Here is a 27,432-nt window from a genome sequence, read left to right as displayed (position 1 = left end):
TTAGCCTGACTTGCAACTTCTGTTCACAATTTTTTTAATGCTAACATGCAGTGGTCCATATGAAAATACCTCAGCAGATTAATAATATGAATGTTTTTATCGCTTTCTAAATTTTCAATATTTTTACACGAATATTTCTTTCTGGTGTCAAACACTAAGAGAAAACACATTTTATTTCCCCTTCACTAGCACTAATTTTATTCTTCTGTTCTAAATACATTACATTCCTCTGTTACATGTTGCATTTGCAGCACACTTTATGTTTCAGACAAATAGCTCTGGGCCATTAGCGGAGCAGATTCTCCCAATACATGCCAAGAGTACATACACCAACACATGTTGCAAATGTGCTGCAAATGAACTGTGCAAAGTCCCTTTTGCTTTTAGAGAAAGAAGGAAAAGCTCTAGGAGCTGGCTGCTTACCCTGAAAAGCAGGTTTGTTCATGCTGGCCATGCGAGGACAGTAATGCTGGCCAGGGAAGCCCTGGATGTGCACCTCCAGAGGAACTGGGCGCACCGACGGTCGGAAGTTGAACAGCCCCATCTACAAGAGAAGAGTTTTTTCAACTTTAACCTTGAATTATCTTACCAATTGCTACTTTGTTTTCCTGCATGAAAACTTTTTTCATACCTGATTAATGTTTAGCCAGTCAGCAAGGTCTCTGGCATTTGCTAAAGCAGTGGATAAACCAACCACTCTTACTGGCTTCTCAGTGTGAGATGAGATAAAGTTGGTTCGAGACACAATAACTTCCAACACTGGGCCTCTCTCATCCCCTAGTAAATGAAAAGTAAATGGAGAAACAGAGAAAAAAGAAAGGTTCAGATGTCAAGAAGTATATTCACGTTGTAAGAACCAGCAAGCTTCTTCAAATTTAGCAGTGATTCTGATCAAAAGCAGTGAAACATGCTCACCTAGAAGATGGATCTCATCTATGATGAGAATGGCAACTTTTTGAACATAGCTTCTGTTCTGCCAGCTTCTGCTGACACCATCCCACTTCTCTGGGGTAGTAACAATTAGGTCTGCTTGGGCAATAGCTCTCATATCAGGAGTCACATCTCCTGTCAATTCTACAACCCTGTAATCAAGAAGGACAGTGGCTTGGCTTTACAAAGCTTTACAACATAATGTTAAAATATTCACACCTTCAATTTTTAAAAGAGGAAGAAAACAAAATAAAGCAAAGTAATTTTCCTTCTTGTCAAATACATTTAATAGGATTTTCAAAATTGTTTTAAGTAAATAAAGCTGCCTCTTTGTTTTCCTAGTAAATACTGTATAAATACCAAATACCATTCCTTAGCAAAACCATACAGAAAGAGGAAGAATATGAGTCCCAACCAACAGTTAGTTTTTCAAAATGAAGATAACATAATACTGGTATGATGTAATGTGAACCATAACTTCCTGTCAGAGACAGGATGAAAGCTTTCATGGAGGCTACCAAGTTGCTGCCTGCTGTTCTGCATAGATCTCTGGTTTGAATAATGAGGCTAAACTGCAGTGTGCATTGCATTTGTTGGTGAAGGTGCACTAAGACTGGTGCAGAGATTAGCCTCAGATAACTTTTTGAAGAAGATTAGCAGGTTTTTTCCAATTGTTTGCAGCATTTGCAATGACCCATCATTTTAGATGGATCCATTATAATTTGGTTTAGACATTTCAATGACACATTCTAAATCCAGCTGAACACCAAACAAAAAATTCCTAAAAGTAATGTGTATATTCTGTTAAAGATTATAGTCACAAGTAATTGTGAATTTCAAAAAAATAAACAGTACCATAAAATATTTTATCTCATTTCTGTGATAACAACAGGAATATTACTGATAATTTCAGGGACACAGAGCAGCATCTCTTTCTCTTGTGGTGTGCTTTGAGCTTAACTTAGGAAAAAGACTATCTTTGGAGAAGGTGAAGGCCCTAAATAATGCATCCTATGCATACAAATTTTAATTCAGGACACTATAATTTTGGAAAGCATCAACATGACTGATATAACTTATAAATCATAAAGTAATGGCTGAACTCCAAAAGCCTGGGAAGATCAGCAAGAAATTAATGTTACCAAAGAATAAAATTATATTAATTTATATACGAAGGACATAGTGTGACTACTATTAAACAGTTCATGCAAGTCCTGTATGCTCCTTGCAGCTGAGGTTTCTAAGGAGAGCTTAGTTTGACTTACATTTTCAATTTCCAAGGATACTGTGGACTGAAATCTGAGCTTTGTATTTTTTTAAACTGACAAGAAAGGAGAACAAAAATAGCTGGGTATCAAAGTGTATCCCTTTCTTAGTTCTGATTTTGATCTATCAGTTTTGATCTATCAGTTTTGATCTATCAGTGACTATTGACAGAACTTTTCAAGTACTAGAAATTTGAAGGACAGTATAAGACCAAAACCCTTTTTGAAATACTCCTAAGTATTTTGAGATTTTACTCATACTAGATGAGCTGCTCTTTTGTTTCTCATTTCTCAGATTAGGTAAGGAAAAACATACTTTTTACCAAGCTTTTCTTCAATCCTAATTTTCCAGTCCTCAATCCTCTCACGGACCAGTGCTTTCAAGGGTGCAATATACACTGCCTGCAAAAGAAAAGGCACAAAACTCTAAGTGAAACAAGACACCTTTATTAAAGTGTACCTGCAATACATGGTATTTTTGAGATTTGGAGATATTTATAATCCATAAAATAAATAAGGTCTGAGTTCCTAAAATGACCTACAACAGGATTATATTTAAAACAGACATAATGCCTGAAAATAACGTTTTTTTTTTTTTCCTGGGCAATTAAGAATATTCAGATAAAAAATAATTTCTTGAAATGGAAATATTTATAATACCTTTTAAAATCCTAAACCCACTTATGTAAATAATGGTTTTTGTTGCCATGACTATAAAATCTGCAGGTTAACATTCTGGAACAGAAATAATCTGAATTTCTGGCACGCAATATCTTACCTGATTTCTAGTTGTGTCATTAAATTGTTAAAAAAATACCAATTAAATAAAAAATTTGATTATCTCAAGCAAAATGTCACAATATTTTTCTCAAAGAAGCCTGCAGTGCAGAGGGGAATATGCTTACATGTACAAAACATATTTACTTATAGATTTATGGTTAAAAATTCTAAAGCTCTTGAACAATGAAGAAACTGCTACATGAAGAGTTCACATACATTCTTTGAAATATATAGCCAGGCTTCCAGCTTTATTAAAACCTAAAAGTTGCATTCCTTTGAGAACTGGCTATTTTTTATGTCTCACCGATAAGTTGAAAGTGTTTGAGTGACTTGTTTACCTCATTTGGACTAAGAAATTACACGAAGATATTTAAATTCAAAGATAATTAAGGAATTTATGTCCAGAATTTCTGCTAATAGAGAGGTTATCCTTTTTTTTTAAATCTCCCAGTCAGATACAAAGATTTTTGAAAGACTTTAAAGCTAAAATGTGGCTAACTAAGACAATATGGCTAAGTTGAGAAGCAGATATATATTAACTTTGAAAACAAAACTCCAAAGGGTGAGTTGTTCAGCTTTTAGGCAATTTAGAACACAGGGGGGAGCTGGAACAGAAAACTGGCTTGTAGTAATTAATTGCAACTTATTTGTTTAAATAATAGGGAGACTGGGCTAGCTGAAGTCACATGGAAGGGAACTAATAGCTATAAAGCAGTACCACTGCTAGTAGAAGGAGATTAATGCAGGAAATGCTGATAAGTAAGGAAGAAAAGGAAATCCAGTATGCCTACATGTCATTTTTGTAAATTTAACTCTAGCTATCAACTGATTAAAATAAATTGTTTAAATAAAAGCATAATGTACATAATGGACTACCATTTTGTATCCACACACATATCAACTGAAGATAGTTGAATTTTAAAACTGAATTTTACTGAGAAAGTAAAATTCAGTTCCCTATAGTCTTCTTCTAGACTCTTCTATTACTGAAAAAATGCTCATAACAAAATGATTCTAGTCAACCTATTTTACAAACCTTTGATGTGGGATACTTGTTAAAAACTCTGAAGATGGCTAATTCAGCTGCAACCGTTTTCCCAGAACCTGTAGGAGCTCCAAGAAGAACATTGCAGTCTGTGTGATAGAGGGTATGGAATATCTGTGTCTGAATAGGGTTGAAGTGTGTGAATTTGTACAGGACTTCATATTCAGGATGCCCCAAGGCTGTGATAGGCAAAGGCTGAAGATCCAGAAGCTCTAAAACCACAAAATAATAGTAAGTGGATGACAAGAGATGCCATGACATAGCTTGTTATGAAGATAAATATATTAACCAGTAATTTAGTGAAAAACAGTTTACATTGAAAAATGTTTTGCTTAGTATTGCATATGAAAGAGAGTATATATTTGGGTAATTGCTCACCTTGATGAAGAAAAAGGAAAAGTTGTTTTATAGCTCTGAAATAATTCTGCAAATAATTTTTAAAGTACTCTGGTAGCTGTGAACCAGCTATTTGCATATAATTATTTTTCTTATAGCTGTTTTCTTTTTATCCACTTGTAGTAAGTTCTAAATTCACTGTGTTAGATCATATGTATGTCCAGCTTCTTATGATAACAGAATGTGGAGTATTTCAAGTTCAAGGGAAAAAATCTTTTTAAGACAGAAGGATTCTTTGGAATTTCCAAGTTGATGGAGTAATACAAATCAGATGAGTAGAGCTAAATTTTGCATCTTATCCTTTAAATGTATAATTAAAGACATAATCTTAATAAATAAACAAACAGCTTTTCAATATATGATTCTCAATATATCTTGAGGGCATCTGCTATCCAAAGAATTGGAGATTGTGGAATTTGGAAGATGATATATATAACCAGATTGGATTTGGAATCCTACCAAATTAAGGAGACTGCAGTGATTCTGCTATGCAGATGCTTGCTTTGAAGTTTGGGTTTGGCTTTTTTTTTTGTGGCTGGAGGTCTCCTTGACTTTTCAGGGTGCTTCACATTAAGGTATGATATGGGAGTCATAAAATCTACTGAGGCAATGATGCCTAATATTCTTCACATGCTTTTCACTGATACCTTATGGCTGTTTTATCATTCCCACTGAAACAGTGATTTCTTGGGCTCTGTTGAGGAGCAAGAAGGGTTTTTGCCTAGCAGAGCCTCTACGTACTTCGTTGTTGAGTGGGAACCAGATGGGAATTGAAATCAATTACCATAAATCCTGGACTCTCCATAACTGGTGATGTGTAAATATCTTTCTGTTTCTTCTGAATAGTAGTCAGTGATCAGTCAATTAGATAAAAAGGTTACACATGCTTTTCCAGACAGTGTAGGTACAGTAGAACAATAGCTAAACACTTCACAAACACATGTGAATTTATGCACGCCAAAGGACAGCACCGTATGAGAACTGTGCCTTTCTGAAGGCACTCAGCAGACTGCTGGATGAGCCAAATGCAATTACAGAGGAAAGGTTTTACAATGACATCAGGCCCAATGAATGTATAAAGCAATTTATGTATCCAGAAAAAAAGAAGCAAAACACAAACATATGCTTCTGTGCCAAGTGTTAAAAAAGGAGGGGGAGGGGAGGGCCACAACTTGATGAGATGAAATGTATGTTCAGTGCTGCAACAGTTCTTGCTATGATAAACATTTCTCAGCAAAAGTAGGAAAATATTTCATATTTTCAAAATTCTCATTGTTTGCTCTTTGCTGAATGCCATTTGTTAGACAGTCTAAGATTATTTTTAGCCAGTCCAGAAGAAAGGTAATCCTTGCAAGCACTAAGCTAAGACATTTTGTAACACAGAGATTTGCTTAATTTTATATGAAAGGTTCAGTTTCTTATGGTTTATAGAGAATCTGGACTAACTAAAAAGCTGGTGTTACACTCAGATAAAACCAAAATTCCTGCATTTTATTCAGGAATTGAAAAGCTTAGAAAGCTGGAGAATAAATATCACAAAGTGAAATTCCATAAATTTTTCTCCAATGAAGCAGGAGTCTTATTGCACTACCATTAAAAAAAGAAAAAACAATATGAGCAATATCAATTAAACCAAAATGATCAAATTTGAGGTTACCTGTGTGGGGTGGATGTCTCTCTGGAAGAATCAAATGTTGAAAATTCATGATGCATACAGCCTCTGCTCCTAGCCATCTATCAGACACAGCTCGAATGTAATATTGAGAAGGAAGAGGTTCAAAAATTGGGATTGTGAACACCAGCAGCTGAGGTTCTTTAGTAATGACCTAGTGCAAACATGTAGAGAATAATTACTGCACAGAAAAATCAGTAACTTGAAAAATCATAGTTTGCCTCACTTCCATAAGCACTGGTAACACAAAACAATAGAGTATGTGTGCAAATATTTATATATTTATAAAATATTTTACTGCCTGGAATGAATTTTTCTTCCAAGGATAAAAATAAGGCTGGCTCTTCAACTTGTTCTTTAATAGACAAAACCATTACAGTCTTTCTATATCACCTGAAAATAACTGTTCCATCAAAGAAGGAAGAGGAAAAGGGACATTTGAGCTTAGAAAACCTTGTTGTGGAAGTCCAAGCAGATCAGGTACATCTGAATTTGACAGCTGTATTGCTGATTTGAAAATCTGCTTAGGTCAAAATACTGTTTGACCTGACAAATCCACATCTCACTAACTTTGTTTTGGTCATGCTGTGAGATTCTGGATAAAGTCCATTACCTGTTTCTTTTGAATTATGAAGTACTCTGAATGATAAATGTGATCATTAGTAGGGTCTTCTACCCAAATCCACCAGGGCTCTCCAACACTGCCATGTACCTTTAGGAGTAGAAAAGATAGCTTTGTTTTAGTTCTAACAAGATTCTCTAGGTTTGCTAGAAATAGTGGATGCATTTCTGAATGACAGGCTCATAAAGGAATACAGAAGCAATGAAATCAGAGGTAACAGAAAAATAACATTTTTAATCAGATGAGTCTGCCTAAATATTATGCTTCAATTAGAGTTTGCTTAAGGTACATAAAATATAAATGGACATGATAGAAATGCAACTGAAGGAAGTGCCTCAGCTGTTTATAATTTCACTTAATCCCAAGGGTTCCCTCTAGGCTCCTAGGAAAGAACATGTTCTCTTCATCCCTCCTTGTACTTTTGCCTTTAGGTTCTGTGTAGAAGATTGTCATTTGCAGCTGTCTGCTCATTTTTCAGTCACAAACATTCTCTCAGGAAAAAACTGGACACGGAATTTGTGATATTGCTCTCCTCTCTCATTCCCTCTCCTCTAGAGAGATACAGCAAGTGCATTCAGAAGGCTGTAGATGTAGCCATTGTTACAGGTGAAGTGAGAAGAACGTAAATAGAGCCATCACTTGATGATTTCCCTGCCACCTGGCAACATGTTTTCTTCAACCTAGACTTTTTTTTGCTTTGTTGTGTACCTTACTTTGCAATGCCAGCAATGCCAGAAATCAGAGCTAGGTATGATGCTAAATTAAGATTTTTTTTTTGTTTTCTTTTGTCAGAATAAATAACCTTTGCAAATGTACAGGTATTTTACATAAATATTTTAGAAAATAAGAAAAATTCATGGTAAAGGAGAATGGAAGACATACTACTAAATGAATGCAGATTTTTGGTGAATCTGATGAGGACTGTTATAAGTTGCAAAACCAGGAGATCAAAAAAAAGTTGGAATTTTTCCTAAACTTAATAGAAAAAAAAAGACAAAGTGCATGGTTGCTTCTAATGGCAATTTTAATGCTCCAGGAATCTGGTATTGATTCACACAGTACACATTATTTTCAGCATAATTCATTACTGTGTCTGTGTCAGAAAACAGTCTGTACTCGTTTGTGAAGACAAAACTATGCACAAAGAATAAAACTAAGGTGCTTTTCTTTCTTTTTTTTACAACAGTTGCACAATAGACAAATAGATGGACAGTCATTCATTTTTATTACATGTGAATTTCACTTGCAGCTTCATTGGGAACTGAAGCAGTGAAACTGAAATGTCATGCAGGTGACATCTTACAAAGTGATAGCGAGACTATTGTTTCATCTGGGTTTAGGAGCATTTAAGAGAGATAAGAAGAACTAAAGAAGGAAATTAAGTTCAAAGCTCAGAAATTTTATTATTAACTGTAATAGCAACCTAAGTTTGGAAAGTCCCATGAAAAAACTTCACGGGGTAAGCAGGACAATCTGGGAACAGGAAACAACATCTTCTCCAGTAATGATTCTCAAGGACTGGGGCATAAAACTGGCACATACTTGTGCCTGTATTTTGGGCAACCATCACCCTAAAACTACATGTCTGATACGTGACTCAGCTAATTAATCCTACTTGCATTATTCTGCATTTCTGCTGGACTCCTCCTGGATGCATTAAGGCTTAATTGCTCTGTCTGGGTATGTTTATAGTCCTTTGCTTCTAACAACAGAATAAAAACCTGGGATTTGGCTCACATGCTTTTACTGAACTTAAGGGTTCCCTGTGCTGAAAACTGAAGATCAAGCTGATGTCATATCTCACAAAAACATCTTTCTCTTCTAACGTCGAGCGCAGTTTGTGAAGAGATCATTACAGAATTAATTATCTGGGTAAAGGAACAATTTTAAAACCATGAAATGTTAGCCAAGCAGGGTATTTCAACTAAGCATGGTACATACAGTTTTCAAAACTGGTTTTATTTGATTACTGCAATTCTTCAGATGGGATTTTTTAGCAACTCACTTTTGTACCAAATACAGGTATACTGGTAAGTTTCTACAGCCATCTTCTGAGAAGCTTGTTAAAATATTGTGATGATAGAGAAGCAGTTTCAGAGTGTCTATGCTTGAATTTGAGACAGCTATTCATTTTCAGAAACTATTAAAATTTAACAGCTTTAGTTATTTACTGTGATAGAAGCTTCATTTACTGAAGAAACAGGTAAATCAACACCTCATTACAGAAATAAAAAAAAGCAAAAACAACTTTTCCAAGTTTTTATGATTGCCAATAAACAAATTCACATAAAAACATCTCCATAAGCTTAATTGATACAACAATCATAATGTTTCCAAAACAATCATGAGAAAAACTGTGTAAAGGGGTCATGACAGAAAATAGACTTGTGACAAACTTTTGCTCTAAATTTAGAAGTTCAGAATCAAAACAACAGTATAATTTTGTGTGGATCCCTTTTCAACCTGTAAAGATACAGAACCAAGGTTTTTTACAAAAGCCTAACAATGGATTGAGAAATTACTTTGTATTAAAATAAAGTTTAATATGAGGAACAGTAATTTTTTTGGCTTTAGCAGACTATAAGTGGATGAACTGAACAATAAAAACTTGTTTCAATCTTAAAAAGTAATGCTTTCTTCTCCTTCTGAACTATTGCACATAAATAAGGCAAAAAAATATTCATGTTATAATTCATGTTAGGAATCCATTCAAATATTTCTTCAATAAATCTAGGTGGCAAGCAAAATAAAACTTTCTATATTTTGATTGCTTAAACTCTATATTTTGATTGCTAGTATCCCATTTATAAGGTAACCTGATGAAACTTCCACAAGAAATTAAAGCACTTTTCATCAGGGAAAATAAATTCTAAAGTAATTTAATTATTTGTGGATTAAAACTCTCATTAAATAATGATTAAGGTAAAAATTGTAATCTTAGGGATCTTAAAATTAGTTTTTAATAAAAGAACAGATACTTAATATCCACATTTCAAAATCATTTCTCTTAAGCATAAATTTCATAAGTCTAAAAGAAGAAAATTATGTTTGCCCATGGAGGTATCTTTTTTTCCCTGTAGAAAGTTTCAGAAGTAACAGCAACAATACAATGCCCCCATGTGGACATTTATGTTTCATTTAGATTTATCTTAAATCTATTTCTAATGAACAGATGCTGAATCAAAGGATGTGTGTGAAACTAAATGTGAAACTGGTACAACTCCTTTTATATAAATTTGCACTATAAAATACAGATGAACATAATTCTAAGCATATCTCAGTTTATTTTTCTGCTCAAGTCCCAGCAGAAAAAGGCACTGATATTGTGAATGTGTATTTGTGAAGCCAGGAGGAACAGGAGAACCTGGCATACATGAACTGCATTTCAAAGCTTTTCTGTGTTTGACATTTGTTCATAGTTCAGAGAGCCATTCATATCTCCCTTTCTCTTGCTTCTCCTTTCTGGGCACATAACTCTAATCTGTGTGTGACTGCTGTAAATATTCAGTATTAAGCATTTGCCACAACGTGTTACACACAGCCCAGTCTTACACGGCTTAACAGAAATGAAAAGATGATCCTTGCCTGCTTTCTTCAATAAAAGTCATAAAAATCATCCCATTCCTATTACCAAATTTGCTTTTTAGCTAAAATAAATGCTTTTATAAAAATCCCAAAAGCTATGGACAAGCAGTGATCATCCTTTACTGAAACTAAATGAATGCTTCCCTTCCTGCCTCCTGCTCCCTCTGTTTTTACCTGGTCATTCCAGGTGAAGTCGGGAGCGATGCTCAGCCGAACTCGGAGCACGGTGCGGGTGATTGGCTGGATCGTTGCTTCCATGATGATGGAGGGTATTTGATGGACACACTGTTTTACCTTTAACCCAATTTTCACATGATGCAGCATATGACCTGCCAAGAAAACATCAGGTGTAACGAATTTGCATTTCCAGGAAAAAGCATACAACTCTGACTTTCAAATAGGCTTTTCGAGAGCAGTGTTATTGCTTGCTTGTTTTGCTCCTGGGTACGTAAATGTCTGACTCTCTTGACCTAGCATGTCTGAATATTTTGTAATACTTAACTTGAATTAGCAATTTAGAGCCTTGAAAAATCAGTATTAACCCCCTAGTTGGCTATAACTAAGGGGTTAAAATAACTATTAAGAATTCAAACTGAAAATATTATGTCAAGCTAGTTCCCTCTCCTTCACTTACTTTTAGACCAGGCTCTTATCAAGCCATATAATTATTTTTGAGAGCACAAATACCAAGTTTTTACTTAATTCAACTTCTACAATTTCTGTGTAATGATTCAAAGCAGACAGAATGCTTTTCATAAAACTGAAAAAAGGTACTTAATAGGTTAAAAATGCACATAAGTAAAGATCTCACAGCAGCTCTGATCTGTGAGAATATACCAGTGTGTAACTGAGACAAAGGAAAAATGATGTGTGCTATATTTTTTTATTTTCTATTGTAATCATGGCAACTAGGGCAATAAGTGATTGTATTTATTTAGAAAAATGTCCTACTTGTATTTTACAGCTCAAAATCTCTCTTCCCTGGCTCTTCATTTTGAATATAAAACAAAGCATGCAGCAGTAATTTCTTTCTTACTGAAATTAGTCCACCTTCTGGCTTATTTAAGAAAACTTGGCTTATTTACAGCATTTTCACTGAAATTGTAATGTAATTATGCGGAGCATATTTTAGATTTTAATTGTGATGGTCATAAACACTCCCTGTTAAAATCTACCTTACCAATTGCTACTGATATTTTCTGGTATCATTATGTGGTTCTGTGCATACTTACCCATTAAAAAAAAATTTAAAAAATTTAAAGAAGGAGAAGTCCCATTATTTGCATTATGTGCAATGTGACAAGGTGATACAAACCTTTCCTTGCAATTACAAGACATCTATGAGCATAGCATCTTGAAACTGGTATTTTTTTATTGATACTGACTTTCCCTTTTCAGTTTTTCTTATTTAACAAATTGGCAGATTTGTCTCACACAGGTGTTTATACTCTGAAGTAATGAATCAAGCCCCTAACCGAAAGTTTTAATACATTTTTAATCAGTTTAATTTGTTTGGTAAAACAATTGCACTTCCAACAAGTGAGTTATTAAAACCAAGCCCCTTATGTTGGTACAGTTGGATGACACATGCAGCATTTCAGCATACTTGCACAGGGACAAGCTTTTGCAATTAGAGGTGAAACCTCAGAAATCATGTTAAATAAAGGCAGATGACAAATATCAAAGATATGACTCAAAAACCCATGTAGGCAAGTATACTTTTCATGGCAAAAATCACTTTATCTACATGTGTGAGGTGAACTGTGTTTGTACAGGACAGCACTGAGGTCCTTTTACAGTTAGGTGCTAGGGGAAAAAAAGGCTCCTCTCCCAACTTCTACAAAACATGATAAAACTCCCTCCTCCCTAAGCTCTCTCTTTTTTCTTTTTAAGACTCACATTATTAGAAACCATCAATGGCATTTAAAAAATACTAAAACCCTCTGAACAAAAGTGGACTAAGAAAAAAATATGTCTAAAAATTTTTTTTGCTTATTCTTAAATGTTTTCATCTACATTCTGAAAAAAAAAAAAAAAAAAAAAAAGGGACTGTTTATCTCAGCTAACACAGTGATTTCCTGGCTTTCTGGAAGCTCCATGGTTACACTGCAATAGCTCACAGAGTGGTGTTGATCCATTCATGGTACCCTGGAATCCAGGATCTGTGCACACAACGTGCTCTCCACCCATCTAAGGCTTTCATCTCCCCCAGAGCCATGGGCTGAGCTAGCCAGCTAGCTCCTGTCTTTGTTATTCTATCTCCAAGGTCTCCATAACATTTAAAAAGCAAGAAACACTAAGACTGAAACTAGCCCTGTGGGGTAAGAAAACAAGGCAGTACCTGGAAGTTGTGCCTTCCCTCATTTCAACACTGCTTAGAATTTGAAATAAAAATAAGGTGGCTTCCTTCATACACCTCAGACAGGAGGAAGTGTGCCAAGCAACTACTTCACAGAGATTCACAAATCAACTTTCTTTGATAGTTATAAGGCTGAAGAACATGAAGTAACATTACGTACGGTCAGCAGTGCCCTATTTTTACAGTCAAATCCTCTGTCCCATCTATTTTCAAACTAAGTTAATAGAAACCAGAACCAGAAAAAATTGCAGGTATATATAGATTTGTTTCCATCTTGTCAATACTGGTTCCAATACACTGAAGGAAGCAAAGCTGGCTTTATATTTTTACACAAAATTTCCTGCTTCTCAAGTGAGGGTATGGGGAGAAAAAACAATTAAAAAAACCCAAACAAAATAAAAACAAAACCAAAAAAACACCCCAAACTAAAAACAGCTCCACAAAACCAAATAAGAACAAAAAAAATTTAAAAACCCACTAATACAATTAATGGAAAAGAATACTAAGCATTAAAAGACATCACAAATATACAAAAAATTGATCGAGGTGAATTAAAAAGTGCTTTAACACTTTTGAATAAAAAATTATAATGCTAGCACTTCAAATAAAATGCAATGGTTTTAATACATTTAACATTACTATATTAAAATAGTCATGTAATTTAAAGTAAGGATCTAGAGTTTTGTCATAGTATTTTGGTTTAACCTATTAAATGAAAATATAGCCTCCAATTCTGCAAGCTTTTTATTTAGGTTTTTATTTAGGTTTTTATTTAGGTTTTTCCAGCCTAGATTAGGCACATAAAGTTTTCCAAGCTAGCAATGTAGTACTGCTAAAATGAAAGAATGAAAGAAATATTAAGTTGGACATGACAGCTTCTAAGCAGTGAGTATGAATGGTATTTTTTATTCTAAAATTAGATTTTTCAAAAAATGGCAGTTTTTTATCAACAGGTTGGTAATAGCAGGTGCAAATGAAGTCCAAATAAAAAAAAAAACCACTAAGGAAAAAGAAATGCAGTAAAAGTGATTTTTTTTTTTTTACTTCAACCAGGTGATGGACAGTTTATGCACAACAGTTTATACAGACTTACTGGAAATTGTCATTATGTCTATCAGTAGGCTTGTGGATTTTCTCATTATTGGACTGTCAAATCCTTTAAAAAATTCCTTAAGGTTTTGTTGCAGTGACACCAGCGACAATGAATTCTCCATGTTCAATGAAAATTAATGCAGTCTTTCAGAAGAAGGCCATTTACTGGTAGCATACCTGGATGTAATAATCTGGTTTTATTCTTTTCCATGTTAATGGTTAAAGAAATAAGGCCACATTGTGCCAACTGGCAAAAGTAAACAGATGCCTTTTATACTAGTGTGTTATGTAAGGTGGGCAGAAAGGGAAGCACACAGGTCAACATAAATATGTATATATACACATATATACCTAAATACTTATCAATAGACATCTCCTTTCCATCTGTGTTCTGTGCCTACCGGGATATGGGCTGGCCATATCCTCAGAGCTGTGCCATTTTACAAGCTCTGGAGACCAGAAAAAACCTTCTTTATTGGACAAACCATATTAATGTGTGGTGTGTGGCTACATGTCTTCTAGACCAGAGAGGGAATATTGATGCTCAGATTTAGTTCTTACTTGCCCATTGTTTTCTAATCGTTTAAGCAGATCAGCCATGCTGGTTTCTCACCTATTTCATCTTTTCTCATGTCCTTCATCTTGTCTATGGTGAGATTCTTCTCTTCCAGCTTGGAGAGGACGGATGGTGGTAGCACTGAGAACTGCCTCAGGGGGCTCACCCAGCCCCAGAGCCGCTTGTCAATGACTTTGCTGAGGTTCAGTAGCCGATAAGTCATGGCAGGCCAACGCTTCCTCAGGGCAATCTCAAAAAGAGCTCGAACAATACGAGCTGCATTCTGGAAAGTGAAAAGGAAAAAAAAAAAAAGGCAAAACTGTTGTAATTCTCTCAATATTCTTTGTAAAATGAAAAGGATCCCATAGACTCATCTCTGACAAACCGTAACAATAGGTTTTTCTTTTCGAACTGATTTCAAACATTTTTGAAAACTATTTTTTTCCATCACTGTCTAGTGGCAGAACTACCTCATTGCTGCATTCTGAAATTATGAAAAGAAACATGTGCAACCAATTAAAATTGCAGTGTCAGGTCTGTCATAGAGCTTTGATCACAGTTATGCTAACATTATGGAGTTCTAAATTTATTGTGTATCAATCACTTCTGAAGCAAATTCACTTAATGTACCCCCCCTATGACAGACACCTGCAAATTCACTTTATATGGAAATTCAAGTTTTTTAGTTTCCAGTTTATGCTTCTATAATAGCATCCCATCTCACACTGAATTTCACAACATTCGCACAGAAGCTTAACAGTAGTGAATGTTTAAAAACATTACTATATTCTAAGAATAGTGTATAACCAAACTGTACAAATATGCTTTGGACTTGGAAAAATAATTATTAACATGTTTGAATGAGGTCAGTCTTATCCTGAAAACCTAAGTTATGATATTCCTTTCATAAACTTTTCAAGCTGCATTATGAAGCTATCCTTTTTTTTTTTCCCCTACCTATGTCTGGATTAGGAATTATGTTCTTGATTCATTGAATAGAATATAATCATTCCCTACTGGCTCTTCTATACCAACAGGAATAAAAAATAGAAAATTATTTGGTTGTGATAGGAAGCATATGTTACTAAAGAAGCACATTCCTCTTGCTTAGAAAGGATGAAAAATTTTCGTAATACTCACTATCCAAATGAAAAAAAAAAAATCCCATTTTGTAGCACTAGTTCCACAAGGACAGTTTATGAAGATCTAAGAAGAGGACCATGCTGCCTCACTAAACATGCTATAAATGAGACAGACAAATAAAAGCAATTGCCTTGGAAGCAAAGATTAAGCAAAGGATCCTACTGAAAATGATTTTGCTGTGCAAGTGCCACAATTTTTATGATGTGTACAATCAATTCAGCATTTTCTCATTTATACTCATACGTGCTAAAAAATACAAATGTTTCTGAAAAAGATTATGCTATGAAAATGTTGCTGAAGACTAGGTATAATTTTGAATATTTAAATCTCTAGCACCAACTAAATGCAACTTTTAGATTAACTCTTTCCAAAGCAGTTTTGTAAGGATGAGACAAAAATAATTCCATGCAACTTCTCTGCTGACTATTAAATATAAAAAAGAAGAGTGAGACGGGCTAAGAGGTACCATTTTTTGGGGTCACAGTTGTCTAAACAGATCTCCGTGTCATGTCCCCCTCTGTACCTGCCCATGTGTGGTAACTAAACATGCTGTGTTACAATCAGCCCTTTAGGTGTCAAACGAAGCCAAGAAACCATTACATAGACTGGTTTGTCAATCTGCACATTTTTTGCTAGATTACATCTAGCAACAGAATTACAATAGCACATCTTTCGTGAGTAAACCAAGGTATGCGAATCAAACACAAAAGATGTTTTGCAGAATGAAGTACAAAAACACACAGAGCATAAAAATAGATTACAACAGTTTTCACATTTGGAAGAAAAACCTGAAATTTAGAGAATATAATTTCTGTGCAATCACAGTTACAGGAACTAAATATAACAAGACTTCGTGGGTTCTACAAACAAGAAAGGGCATTCATAATTAACAAAAACTGCCACAGTCTCCCAAGGTAGCCTTGTGCAAAACTTTTCTACTCAAGTGTTACAGCTCACACACATGCACAAACACAAGGCTCTGATTTTCAAAGAAACTTGCACAAAAATGTAAAAAAAAGATGCAGATCAGGGCCTACTTGTATAATTGTAAAAATATGGGAGAATTAAAACAGCAGAAGTCAGCAACAAATACATAGAAAATACTATGAAAATACATAGAAAATACTACTACTATTTTTACCTGTGCAACATATGCAGAATCCGAAATAAGGGAGAAGCTGTCCATCTCCCCTCTGCTAATGTATGTTTGAAGGAGGATATTAATTTTTCCATAATTGTTTTCCACACCTCCTGGAGCAGGAAGTTCACAGAAATCATTTAGTAAGGTATCTAGCTCTTCTATTTCTTCTTCTCTTACCTACAACACAATTATACATTATGAAGAGGCTGAAGCGATTCAATAAAAATTTTTACACTGAAATCAAATTTTCCTTATAACATAGTTATATTACTTTTAAATGGAGTCTCTAGATTTAAGGAGAAAAAAAAAGAAGAAAAAAAGCAGTAAACCCACATCTTCCACAATGTAGCTAATAGACCATAATTGAAACTATCTTAATAGGGACACAATTACATTTTGTTATTCATCACCATCTATTAAGGTTGTCATTGACATAAAAAATTTTATATGCCACAAAAATTGAATCTTGTGACCTTGCCATCCTTCATCTGATGAGATTTTATTTTTTATTTGACCAGAGTAAAACTTCTGTCCATCTGGATTAGGGCAATCTTGAATTAACATTAAATGTACTCATTATAGTTACACAGTTTGCATGTGATATAATACATTTTTAAACTCAAAACTGTGAAGTACTATGATTCATCATATTAAAATTTCCACTGTTAATAAGATTAAGTCTTAATATGAGTAAAGAAATATTAATATCTATGGTTTGAATAATGCATAACATTTCACATTCTAACTGATGACCCTCACATGGCAAAACTAGCATAAATCTACATATTCTTTGACTTACTGATAGTCTGTTAGTGTAAAACTTATTTGAAGAGGGTAAATGTTTGGTCCCTGCAGGGAACCATCTGAAAGTAATTTTCATTTGGACCTGACAACCTGACATACAAAAGACCCTAAGACAATTGGGTTAAAATCCCCAACTTTCTAGTGACTAGTCCCACAGGAAAGAAACACATGAAGTACAGAACCACCATAAATGACTACACTTTCAGGGGAATACTATGCTCTGCTTACAGCAGCATTTTTGATAATTTTTTCTGCCCTTGCACAGCACAAGCACAGGTCTTATCCAGATCTGTATTTCAGCTACTGGTGAGTTGCATATCTCAAAATTCAGAATTTTTAAAGGCATTATGGAAACGTGATTAATTTATCAAAGTCATAATTTCTATCACACAGAGGGGCAAATCCTGAGCTATTCTTGTGGAAACCATTTATTCATTTCAACATTCAGAGCTGCACAGCAAATGAATCACAAAAATCTGGAAATGACAGTGCACTGATGCCATACCATATAAATCTGAGAAAGTAAACTAGAAAACCTGTGCTTTAGTCAAGAAGCATCACTACTAACTTTATTAAAAATATAGGAACATATCACATGATATTTTCCATATGCTTTCCTTTTAAATATTAAATTACGCTAAATTTAGACCTAGTCAAGCATTATCACTGTCATAAAAAAACCCTTCTAGCTTGAAAAATGTTCCATGTATGACTGTGAAACCTCACTGCTTATTATCTTCTATAATAGAAGAGATTACAGCAAAATAGAATTTCTCCATTAGATAAAGAGATGGTAATACCCAGACAATGTGTGCAAATATGTAAATATGTAGATGGTGAGGGATTCACGCTGTCAGCTTGCAGAGCCAGGTGAATGAGAGCCAGCTCTGATCTGAAAGTTGTATAATTGTGGTAAAATGGCAATGAGCCCAAGCTAACAAACCCTGTGGAGTCTGGCTCATACCTCTGTGAGATGGAAGCATGGGCAAACAAGCTCATGCCAGCTTGGAATCTATTGCCTTGTGTCCTAACCACATTGGAGGCAAAAAGGGAGGTTGGAATTGAACTGAGTACTATAAAACAATAATCTTCTAGCCTGTGTAAAATCTTTTATGATAACTTTCTAGATTTCAGATTTGAATTGATGAGAATTTATCGTTCTGCCAATCTAATAATGTTCCCTGCAGAAAATAAATCAGAGTTCACCTCAGTGAGTCCTGCCTCATTCCTGATAAAGCAAACTGTTCAGGAGACATCCAATATTGCCTTAAACTTCAAAAAGAGAAACTATCTCATCCTTCAGCACACTATTCAAATGGACACTTAGCTTCACCTGTTAATAATTGAAGAGCTGAAAAGTTCTTAAAAGCATTTTAAAGAATTACTCAAAGATCCACAACTAGCTATTAAATGTGCTCTACAGTTCAAGCTGAGCTATGTACAAATTTCAGCGAGAGCGTATTATGTTCACTCAGAAAACATTTTATAATGGTGCTTAGCATTTAACAAAACTTCTGTCTGTAGACAGTATTTATGGGGTAAGTACTACAGAAGTGTCTAGCTTCAAGAAATTCTTTAACTTTACCTTTATCTGCTCAAACTCTTCAGCTTTTGATACTATAGCAAGAATATCACCTTCGGTTTTATGAGCATCAAACAATTCATTGAAAGTCTATTAAAAATAAAAAGAATTGATTTGTCACTGGAAATAAAAATACACATACAGCAGGAAACAAAGAAACCTTAGCCAAGAGTTTAAAAGGCATATAAGGCTAAAATCAAGTTATTGGAAGACGAGAGTGATGCAATTTAAACAGGAACAAATTCCATCGTGACTTTGTGTCAGTTTCAGAAAAACAATTCCTCCCAGTGCCTTGGCCACTCCAACATCAAGAGTCACGCAACGTGGCCACTTAAGAAAAAAAGTCTAGGACATATCTGACTGAATAATTATGTGGGACTAATTTTATACAGTGACAGTATACAGTTAAAAATTATTAATGCTGAGTCTTTAGCTTTTATTCAAGAAAAATACTTATTTGCTAAGACGGAAAATGTTTTAAGATGAATGTGTACATCAAATCAAGCTTCCAATACTACAAAATTTTGTACATGTTTACAACACAATCTGATTGCAGCACCAGAAGTTTTTCAAGGTTGTCAACATGACAGGACTTTCTCCCAGAGAAGGTCATCTGTTATCAGACACTACAGTTCAATGTGCTATCATGTACCAATGGTTGTACAGACCATGAATATAAAAATGTTTCTTATAATTCTTCAACAAGAAGTCAAAAAGACTATAGAGATTTCAAATCTCACTTCACACTGAATCTAAATTTTCTGTATTGCTTGATATTTAGTTTTATTCTTTTTCCTATTTCCTCTCCCCCCATTTCAGCAAATATGATTTGAAAATACAATGAACAAATCAGCTACATATTCTGTAATATTTTACAACTATTTTAGGCATATGTTAAAAAAATAAGGGAAAAAGCCTCCAGAAACAGGACATCATCTTTTACCTCTATAGTATTGTATTTAATATAGTAGTGGCTGGCAGTTCTGCCTAAATCTGTTGAAGAAAAAAAGCCGGTCCGTTCTTCAAAGCGAATCATACGGGCTTTGTCCAGTTTTCTGCCAACTTCAATCACCAATTGTTCTCTGTGCTTTTCTAGACTTGGATCCATCTAGACACAAAACACACACATTTATTTGCATAAAAAGTATTAAATATATAATGTTCTTGAGGTAATCCAGTCACACAAAGTCAAAAATCTGATAAAATGAAGGTACAGTTATTAAGTCATGATTTTCTTGTGATCTCACTAATAACAATTATATTGACATTACTGACCAAAACCTGTATGTATAGGGCAAAATAACCAGAATAAAATTTCTTTTACAATTACTTGGGACTATCATTACAATGGTGACCAATACTATTTGGTCACCATTGTAATGATAGTAGGATGATTATGAAACAAATTTATATTGAAAATTTTGAAAGATGTTTTAATGATAACATATTCTTCATTAAATTGTCATTACTTTATCACTTCAAAAAAGCATGTCATCTTATGGCACCTTCTGTTTATGAAAATGACTGAAGATATACCTTCCTGTGTAGCTGTCATGAGGCTGGCTTTAATTACATAGATAATAGATTAAGCTTCAAATTGCATGGCTTAAATGTTTCCTAGAAAAAAAAACAACTTTAATACCCCCAAAAGCCTTTGGTATGTTAATTAGGATACTCTAATTAGTGAGTTACAGATGTACAGTAACATTCATGTTAAAAGCACGCCAAGGAGCTTCCTGTGCCCAACATCACTTCTATTCATATCAAAGTTCAGGAACTTGGACATTTTGTCCTACTAATAATGCACATTATCTCATTAGTACATAAAAGGCTGGGCAAAACTCCCATCTGAGTAGGACTGCTGTATAATTGTGTGTTTCCACATCAGGCACCTGGGATACCCACACTGACAGGGATGAGTGAAAAGGGATTCATAGTTATGTTAACCTTCTGCTATATGTGCACCTGAGATATGGCTCTAATTGGACAAGCAATAATTAGTTTTAAGGACTGAAACATTGTTCTGGTCCACAGGCAGTATTCTTATTTCAGGGCTCGTGTATAGTTCAGATTTCCTACAGAATAAGTCATACCAGCCCTGAGATCCATGGCCGAGACAGCAAAAAGGAACAGGCTTTAAGAATTGTTGTGCCTTGGTTTGCTCTGGTTTTCCCTGGGCCAGGATTCAGTTTCACCTTTGTGCAGAAGTACATCATCCCACGTTTGGTGAAGCTGCAGACAAAGGTAGTCATCCCCACAGAGCATCTGGAGACTAGTTCCTAATGTTCCATGTTTGCCAGTTACCCTGAAGCTGTTTCTCCTTAGTTATGGCTTGCCTTAGCTTCAAGTCAAAAGCTAAGATAGCAAAGGTCTAGACTTCTTTTCTCAATAGTAAGCCATGCATCGAGGTCAGATTTCAGAGCAGAGTTGGTAAAAAAAATGTGATCTAGATGCCAGATGTTCAACATTTCTTACAACTATTGTGGGGGAAAAAATTAAAAAAAAATCAAAATAACTCCCTACTCCTTTGGCAGTACTAAGTACCTGCCAATCTTTTGCCTTCCATAAAAGCTGAAGCTGTAACAGCACACTAACATTTTTTACAAGTTTTAACTTTAAAGGAAAGGTCACAAACTTGAAAAAGCTGTGAAACAATATTTGAGTTCAGAGAATCCATGGTTAGCACCCTTCTTGTTGAACTTGCATAATTAGAAATCCTCAGAATAAAGGATCCAGTCTCGAATAGCTTTAAGCCGTTTTCTTTAAAATGAGCCTTGGCATGTCCACAGTAAGAAACTGAGCAGGTCTGGAATATGCATATGGAAATTTAAGAATGCATGATAAAATACATTACTATTCATAGTAAAATACATTATTATCCATACTGTTTCCCTATGACTTACTGAGAGAAATGCTGGGCACAAGCTACTCTAATTTTTATATCTAAACATAAGTTTTATGGTGATAAAAAGCTCTGCTTAACTGTGGGAACACCAAAGAATGGAACCAAAAAGAGGAGAAAATAGACAAAGAAGTTTTTTTAATTCAGGCACCTTCTCAGTATGAGAAAATGCCTGTAATTATTCATACTACTGGCTTCACTAATACAACACTTGCATTTGCTCCACTTTTTTCTTCCACTCTTTGTTTTCTCTTGCTGCTCATCATTAATTTTGGCCATTTTCATGAATCAGTAAGAGGCATTATTGGCATTTCTGGCAAACAATTTGAAAAGACACAAATCAAAGCAGTGGACCTGCAGTAGCCTGCTCCTGGGTGTAGCCCAGAAAGATCCTGGAGACAACATGTGGGGTTCCAAAGATCTGCACCCTACTGTGTGGGTGCTCTGAAGTGTAATTACTGGATGTGGTAAGCATCAGTGGAAAGGGAATGGGGAATGAGTTTGCATGACCTCAGTCTCCACAAACAGTGAGGAAATAGGATCCATGAGGGATATAGGGATTCTGAATGGGTAACACTTACTGTTAGTGGAAAGAGACAGAAATTGGCATAGTGCAACATTACTAAGGTACACTAAGACTAAAATTATGAAAATTGGATACCTATACCCAGAATGGTCTAACTGACCAAAGCTTTGCTTATACCTGCACTAGAGCATTCATATACTCTCTATCACACATAGGCTTTGATGTTTAAAACTGGTTTCTCTAGGAAACAAGAGGATTTGCAATGGTTTTGCTCCTACATGAATGGGTAACACTTCACATTGATATAATTTGTTACTGCCTTAACTCAAAAATATCAAATCCAAAGGAGCAGAAAGGTTAGTGTAACAATCCTCACTTTCTCAGCAGCTGAACAGAAACACTAGAGCAGGGGGAAGGGGAGAAACTCCTGATCATAATTTTGAAATATTTTTAAAGATATTTCTGTTACTGTTTTTTTCACCATTTATTATCACCACGGTTACATTTCTTTTAAACTAGAATTTAATAGTGAAACAAAACCCAGAATTTATCTTAGTGAGACAACAACATTTTTCTCTCTAGCAAATCAATTTTTGATTCTCATTTATCTATTACTTTGTGGTCTGTGTATATTAACATTTACAGTCTTAATTAACAGTCTGTGTACTGTTATATTAACATATGGAAATGCACTATATGGCTTTTTATAGAAAAGAAATTTGAGATGACTATAGGTCTAAAGGTGTCTGCAGAAGCTTCCTTAAGCACCAGCACACCTATTCCTACTGCAGTTTCCACTATCAGAGACAAAAAAATATCAAACAACTGTCTGCTGACATACATCTCTACATGTCACCATGATCTAACAAACTGCTGCTCACATGTCAAAATAAATTACGAAGTCACAAAGGATCCTTGACATGAAATAAACTGCAGTTACCATCCGCTTGTGAGTTTGCCCTGCATTAGGCTCAATTAACTGTGTCTAACCATGTTAACATTAAATGCTTATAAACAGCTGTACAAAGAAAAAGGTAATGATATTTAGATAACCTGTAAACTATTATTCTTCCTAAAAATTACAGATAATGGAAAAAACTTGGAAAACCCCCTTATGTAAATGTGCTCTGATTCATATCAGAGCATGGAGTGATTTTAAATACACAAAAAAATTTCCAAACAAATGAATAAAAAAATCTTATAATTAATAAATCATATGAAAGAAAATAACACCCAATTAAAAGTTATTTTATAGTTTATAAATTATTATACCAGGAAGCATTCTAAAAAAAAAGCTGACAGGATGAGCAGGAATCAAGCAACTCAAAAATGCTTTCTTTCATCATTTCTATCTAGTCTACTACACTGAAACACTGAAAACAGCCTAAGTTACAGTAACTGTGTGATAAGAATGAATGGTGTCCTTTGGAGCATAACTTGACCAGTTAAAATGTATTTTTATGTGAACAGAAGGGGCCTCATAATTCAGTGTTAAAAACACTCTGCTACAGAAAAGATCTTCCTTTTTCTAAGCACTTTAAAAGAATTGCTGATGTCAGGTGAAGTAGAAATAGCAAATATTTATCCTCACATCAGGGAAGGATTAGAGACTCAGAACAGGTTACAGATTTTTTTTTAAAATGCATTTTATACCTGATAAGCTTTGTGACTGATGCCATATACTAATGGATTTGCTCTCATCCGTACATAGAGATAAGTGTAACTTATCCACTTTACTGCCTCTTCCACATTAGTTACCGTGCCAAGAGCAATCTGGAAATAGGAGAAGAGACAAAATTAAGTATATATGTTACAGCTGTACATAAGTACTTGCCTGAAAACACATGGAATTCAGAGTATTAGAACGAGATTAAAGAAAGTGTTGGGATATTTCCAATTTACATAATTTTGAAACAATCCTAAAACAATAACTTGAACAATTTATGCAACTTTATCTTGTGAAAATGTAATAACAGGGGTTGCTTTAACACAATACTATAGATACAGTGACAATAAATGATCTTTCCTACACCACTTAAAATTTTTACAAGTAAAAGATGTTATTGAGTAAGCTTATTTTAAAAATAAAAAGACAAACAAACCAAAATTATTCTGTAGTGGATATGGTCACGACAATTTAAAGAAGAGTACTTGAAAAGAAAAGAATCTACATTTAAAAGATTAATTTCATCATGCCAATGTGAAAGCACCATCAGGTCCTAAACAAAATGATACCAAGAATCTTTAGGTTTTTCCTTCCTCATACTTGGCAATCCCTTTATACACAGTCTTTATAAATAGTTTTCTCCTTTCGTAGCTGCAAGTCAAACATACAGATATCTGCTATATTTTTGTTATATCAAAATATAACAAAATTGAACAGATAATATGCAAATATATATACATTTATAGACATATATAAACATGTTTATTTATATTTCAAGGCTAAATCAGGTACATTTTTTGTACTGACTTTTTTTCCCCTGAAAATTCAATACTTTTATCACCAAATTGTTGACCACACACATATTTTTACTTGATAACTTCAGCTCTATTTTACCAGAAGAATTTAATATTTCCTGCATGTCCCATGAACAAACCTTTTTTGGTTGCTGCCAGTTGTTAAAACAAGCAAAAGTCCCTCTTACCAAAGTTTTGTGATCCATTACTGCATTTTTAAAGCTATTTTTGTTTTATTGGTGTTCGGATTTCATATTAACCTTCCATGTGACTTGGCAGAAATAATAATTTAAAAAAGCCTATAGAACTGAGTACATATGCATGTTCAGACTGAAGTATCAGGACCTTAATAACAATTCTGACATTCTTTTTCATATAACATAAGTACCTGGTAAAAAATAACAATGAAATGCGTATCTGCCTTGAGTAAACTTGAATCCAGTAAAACCTTGTAAATATCAATGTCTAATAGCATGGAGTAACCCCAGGCTTTGCTTAACACACTTTTCAAGTGGTATTTTGTTGTTCAAAAGCATAAGGAGGTTGGGGGAAGAACCACAGTATTGCTTTTCAAGGCAATAGCTACATAATGCACTGAAGTAGCTACAAAAGCATTCAGTTCTTCACAGACTGCTTCAGGGATAACACAGAATAGAGCCCACAGGTCACTGTTATTTGATTTGTACACAGGTTATTTGGAGCATTTGGATATTTGGTTTCTCTGTATGACTCAAATATTTTTCAGTGCCGAACTTGAAATAGCTTAAAAACATAGTCCACTAGTAGCATTTTCAAGAACCACTTTCACAATCATGAAAACATAATATTCTTTTTACTGAAGACCATGAAGTCTGACAAAAAACAAAACAGAACATGCCTCACTTTTTATTTGCCTCATTTGTTCAAATATCTGATTCTATTGCTATTCTATTCTATTCTGATTAATCATTTTAATAAGTGTGAGGAAAATAGAAATTGTGAAATACAGCTGAGTTTCCGGTATGGCACTGAAATCTAATACTGCGCTCTCCTTCTTCCCACAAATTCAATAATAAGCAGTCAAAAAAACCCAGAGTAATTTCTAAATATTTGCTGCCATCTACTGTTCAAGTCAAGTTCTTAGGGACTGAAAATTTATCCTACATTAAACAGTGTGAATGATCCAAGTTTCCAGCATTTCTTCCATGGTGTATTAGACATTTAGTTACAGATGGAATAATTGGTGACTAGAAATATTTAATATCTTGACATTGTATTGACCAATTGCACCAGTTGTCATTAAACTATTTTGATTTTTCACAGCTCAAATGTAAATAATGGTGTTTCATCATCACAGAATGCAATTTTGAGTACGGCATTTATCCAACTCACTGAGTAATTTTAGATTACAGCAATAAGCAGCATCACACAATTTTAACTAATTTTGCAGTGACTGATGTTGCCATCATTGAGCAATGTGCTTAGCAGAATTTATTATTATTTATTTTCTTTTTGCCCCCTTTTTTATTTTTTTACAAATGCTATACCACAAACTTTATCACGTTGAATGACATTTCAGAGGAGGTGGTTTTGATTTGCCAAAAAAGTGGAAACAGATATAAGTAGCATGGCTTTTGGGGGGAAGCTCTTGAAAAATGAGGTTTTTTTCTCTGATATTTCTGATGATTAGAAAATGGCATAAAAACATTACTAAAAATATATACTGAACTTATTATATAGCATAATACATTCTTTTTTACGTACATGTGCCTTTTTTACAAATATACTGTCTGTTATTGTTGTATAATTGAGTCTGATTACATCAAGAAAAAATTTCAATATATATATATATATAATATTTGTTGGTAAGGTAAGAGAGCAAGGGACCTTTCTTACAACTGAATAAGTAATTTTCTGTTTCCTTTGGAAACCAGTGGATTTTAAATTACTATTTCAGCCCCACAAGACTATGGTCTTAGTCCTGTGAAGCTTTTGAAATAATTAATGCCAGTAGAATTGTCCCAAGTCAGACACAATCTCCTGTGTTTTGCCCCATAACCAGATCTGCCATTCAGTCACCCAACTCCTGAGTGGATTTCTATTTTAAGAAGGACTCTGAAGGAATTTTTCATCTCTTCTGAGAACCCCTTCTTTCAAGGCAGAAGTTAAGAGGCTTGTCCAGATTTAAAAGCCAACACGTTCTACATTCCTGTCTTCAGAGGAAAATCGCAAGCACATGCAAGTGAAGGCACACACCCTGGGGAAGGTATACCCACTGTCCAGCACTGCAAATCATTTCCTAAACTCTCTGGGGAAAGGAGTCATCATAGCAAACAAGCTGGAGTCCAGCTGTGGTTGTCAGGGAGGGCTCTTTCAGGTGGAAACCATTAGGGAAGGAATGGTGACCTGCATCGTACGAGCTATTGATGATAGTTCCCAGATAAGTTAAAGTTTATGGTCTAATTAAACCACATCCCCTGCATCTTATCTTTCTTCCTGTATTTCCAGAAAAGACAGCCATAAGTATTTTCTGTTTGCCAGCTGGTCAACTGCCCCAGGACTTGCTCCTCTCAACTAAGTACCTTAACTAGCT

At 34.6% G+C, this 27,432-nt stretch overlaps 1 protein-coding gene across 2 annotated transcripts in view; it reads right to left on the bottom strand.

The window, feature by feature from the left end:
* Positions 1 to 27,432, bottom strand: part of ASCC3 (activating signal cointegrator 1 complex subunit 3) — a 252,139-nt gene that overhangs the window by 68,114 nt on the left and 156,593 nt on the right. For both annotated transcript variants that reach the window (XM_030235642.2, XM_050973217.1), the window contains exons 17-29: positions 24,054 to 24,173; positions 19,916 to 20,080; positions 18,976 to 19,062; positions 16,587 to 16,763; positions 14,360 to 14,585; positions 10,470 to 10,624; positions 6,702 to 6,800; positions 6,074 to 6,242; positions 4,012 to 4,232; positions 2,512 to 2,597; positions 916 to 1,082; positions 632 to 777; positions 424 to 544 (exon numbers count right to left, since the gene is read on the bottom strand). In XM_030235642.2, the coding sequence (XP_030091502.2) occupies positions 424 to 544; positions 632 to 777; positions 916 to 1,082; positions 2,512 to 2,597; positions 4,012 to 4,232; positions 6,074 to 6,242; positions 6,702 to 6,800; positions 10,470 to 10,624; positions 14,360 to 14,585; positions 16,587 to 16,763; positions 18,976 to 19,062; positions 19,916 to 20,080; positions 24,054 to 24,173 (1,939 nt within the window). The remainder of the gene's footprint in view (positions 1 to 423; positions 545 to 631; positions 778 to 915; positions 1,083 to 2,511; positions 2,598 to 4,011; positions 4,233 to 6,073; positions 6,243 to 6,701; positions 6,801 to 10,469; positions 10,625 to 14,359; positions 14,586 to 16,586; positions 16,764 to 18,975; positions 19,063 to 19,915; positions 20,081 to 24,053; positions 24,174 to 27,432) is intronic.

This window comes from Serinus canaria, chromosome 3 (assembly GCF_022539315.1).
Source record: "Serinus canaria isolate serCan28SL12 chromosome 3, serCan2020, whole genome shotgun sequence".
NCBI lineage: Eukaryota > Metazoa > Chordata > Aves > Passeriformes > Fringillidae > Serinus > Serinus canaria.
The sequence above is the reverse complement of the archived record's forward strand: the minus strand, read 5'-3'. Positions and strand labels throughout refer to the sequence as shown.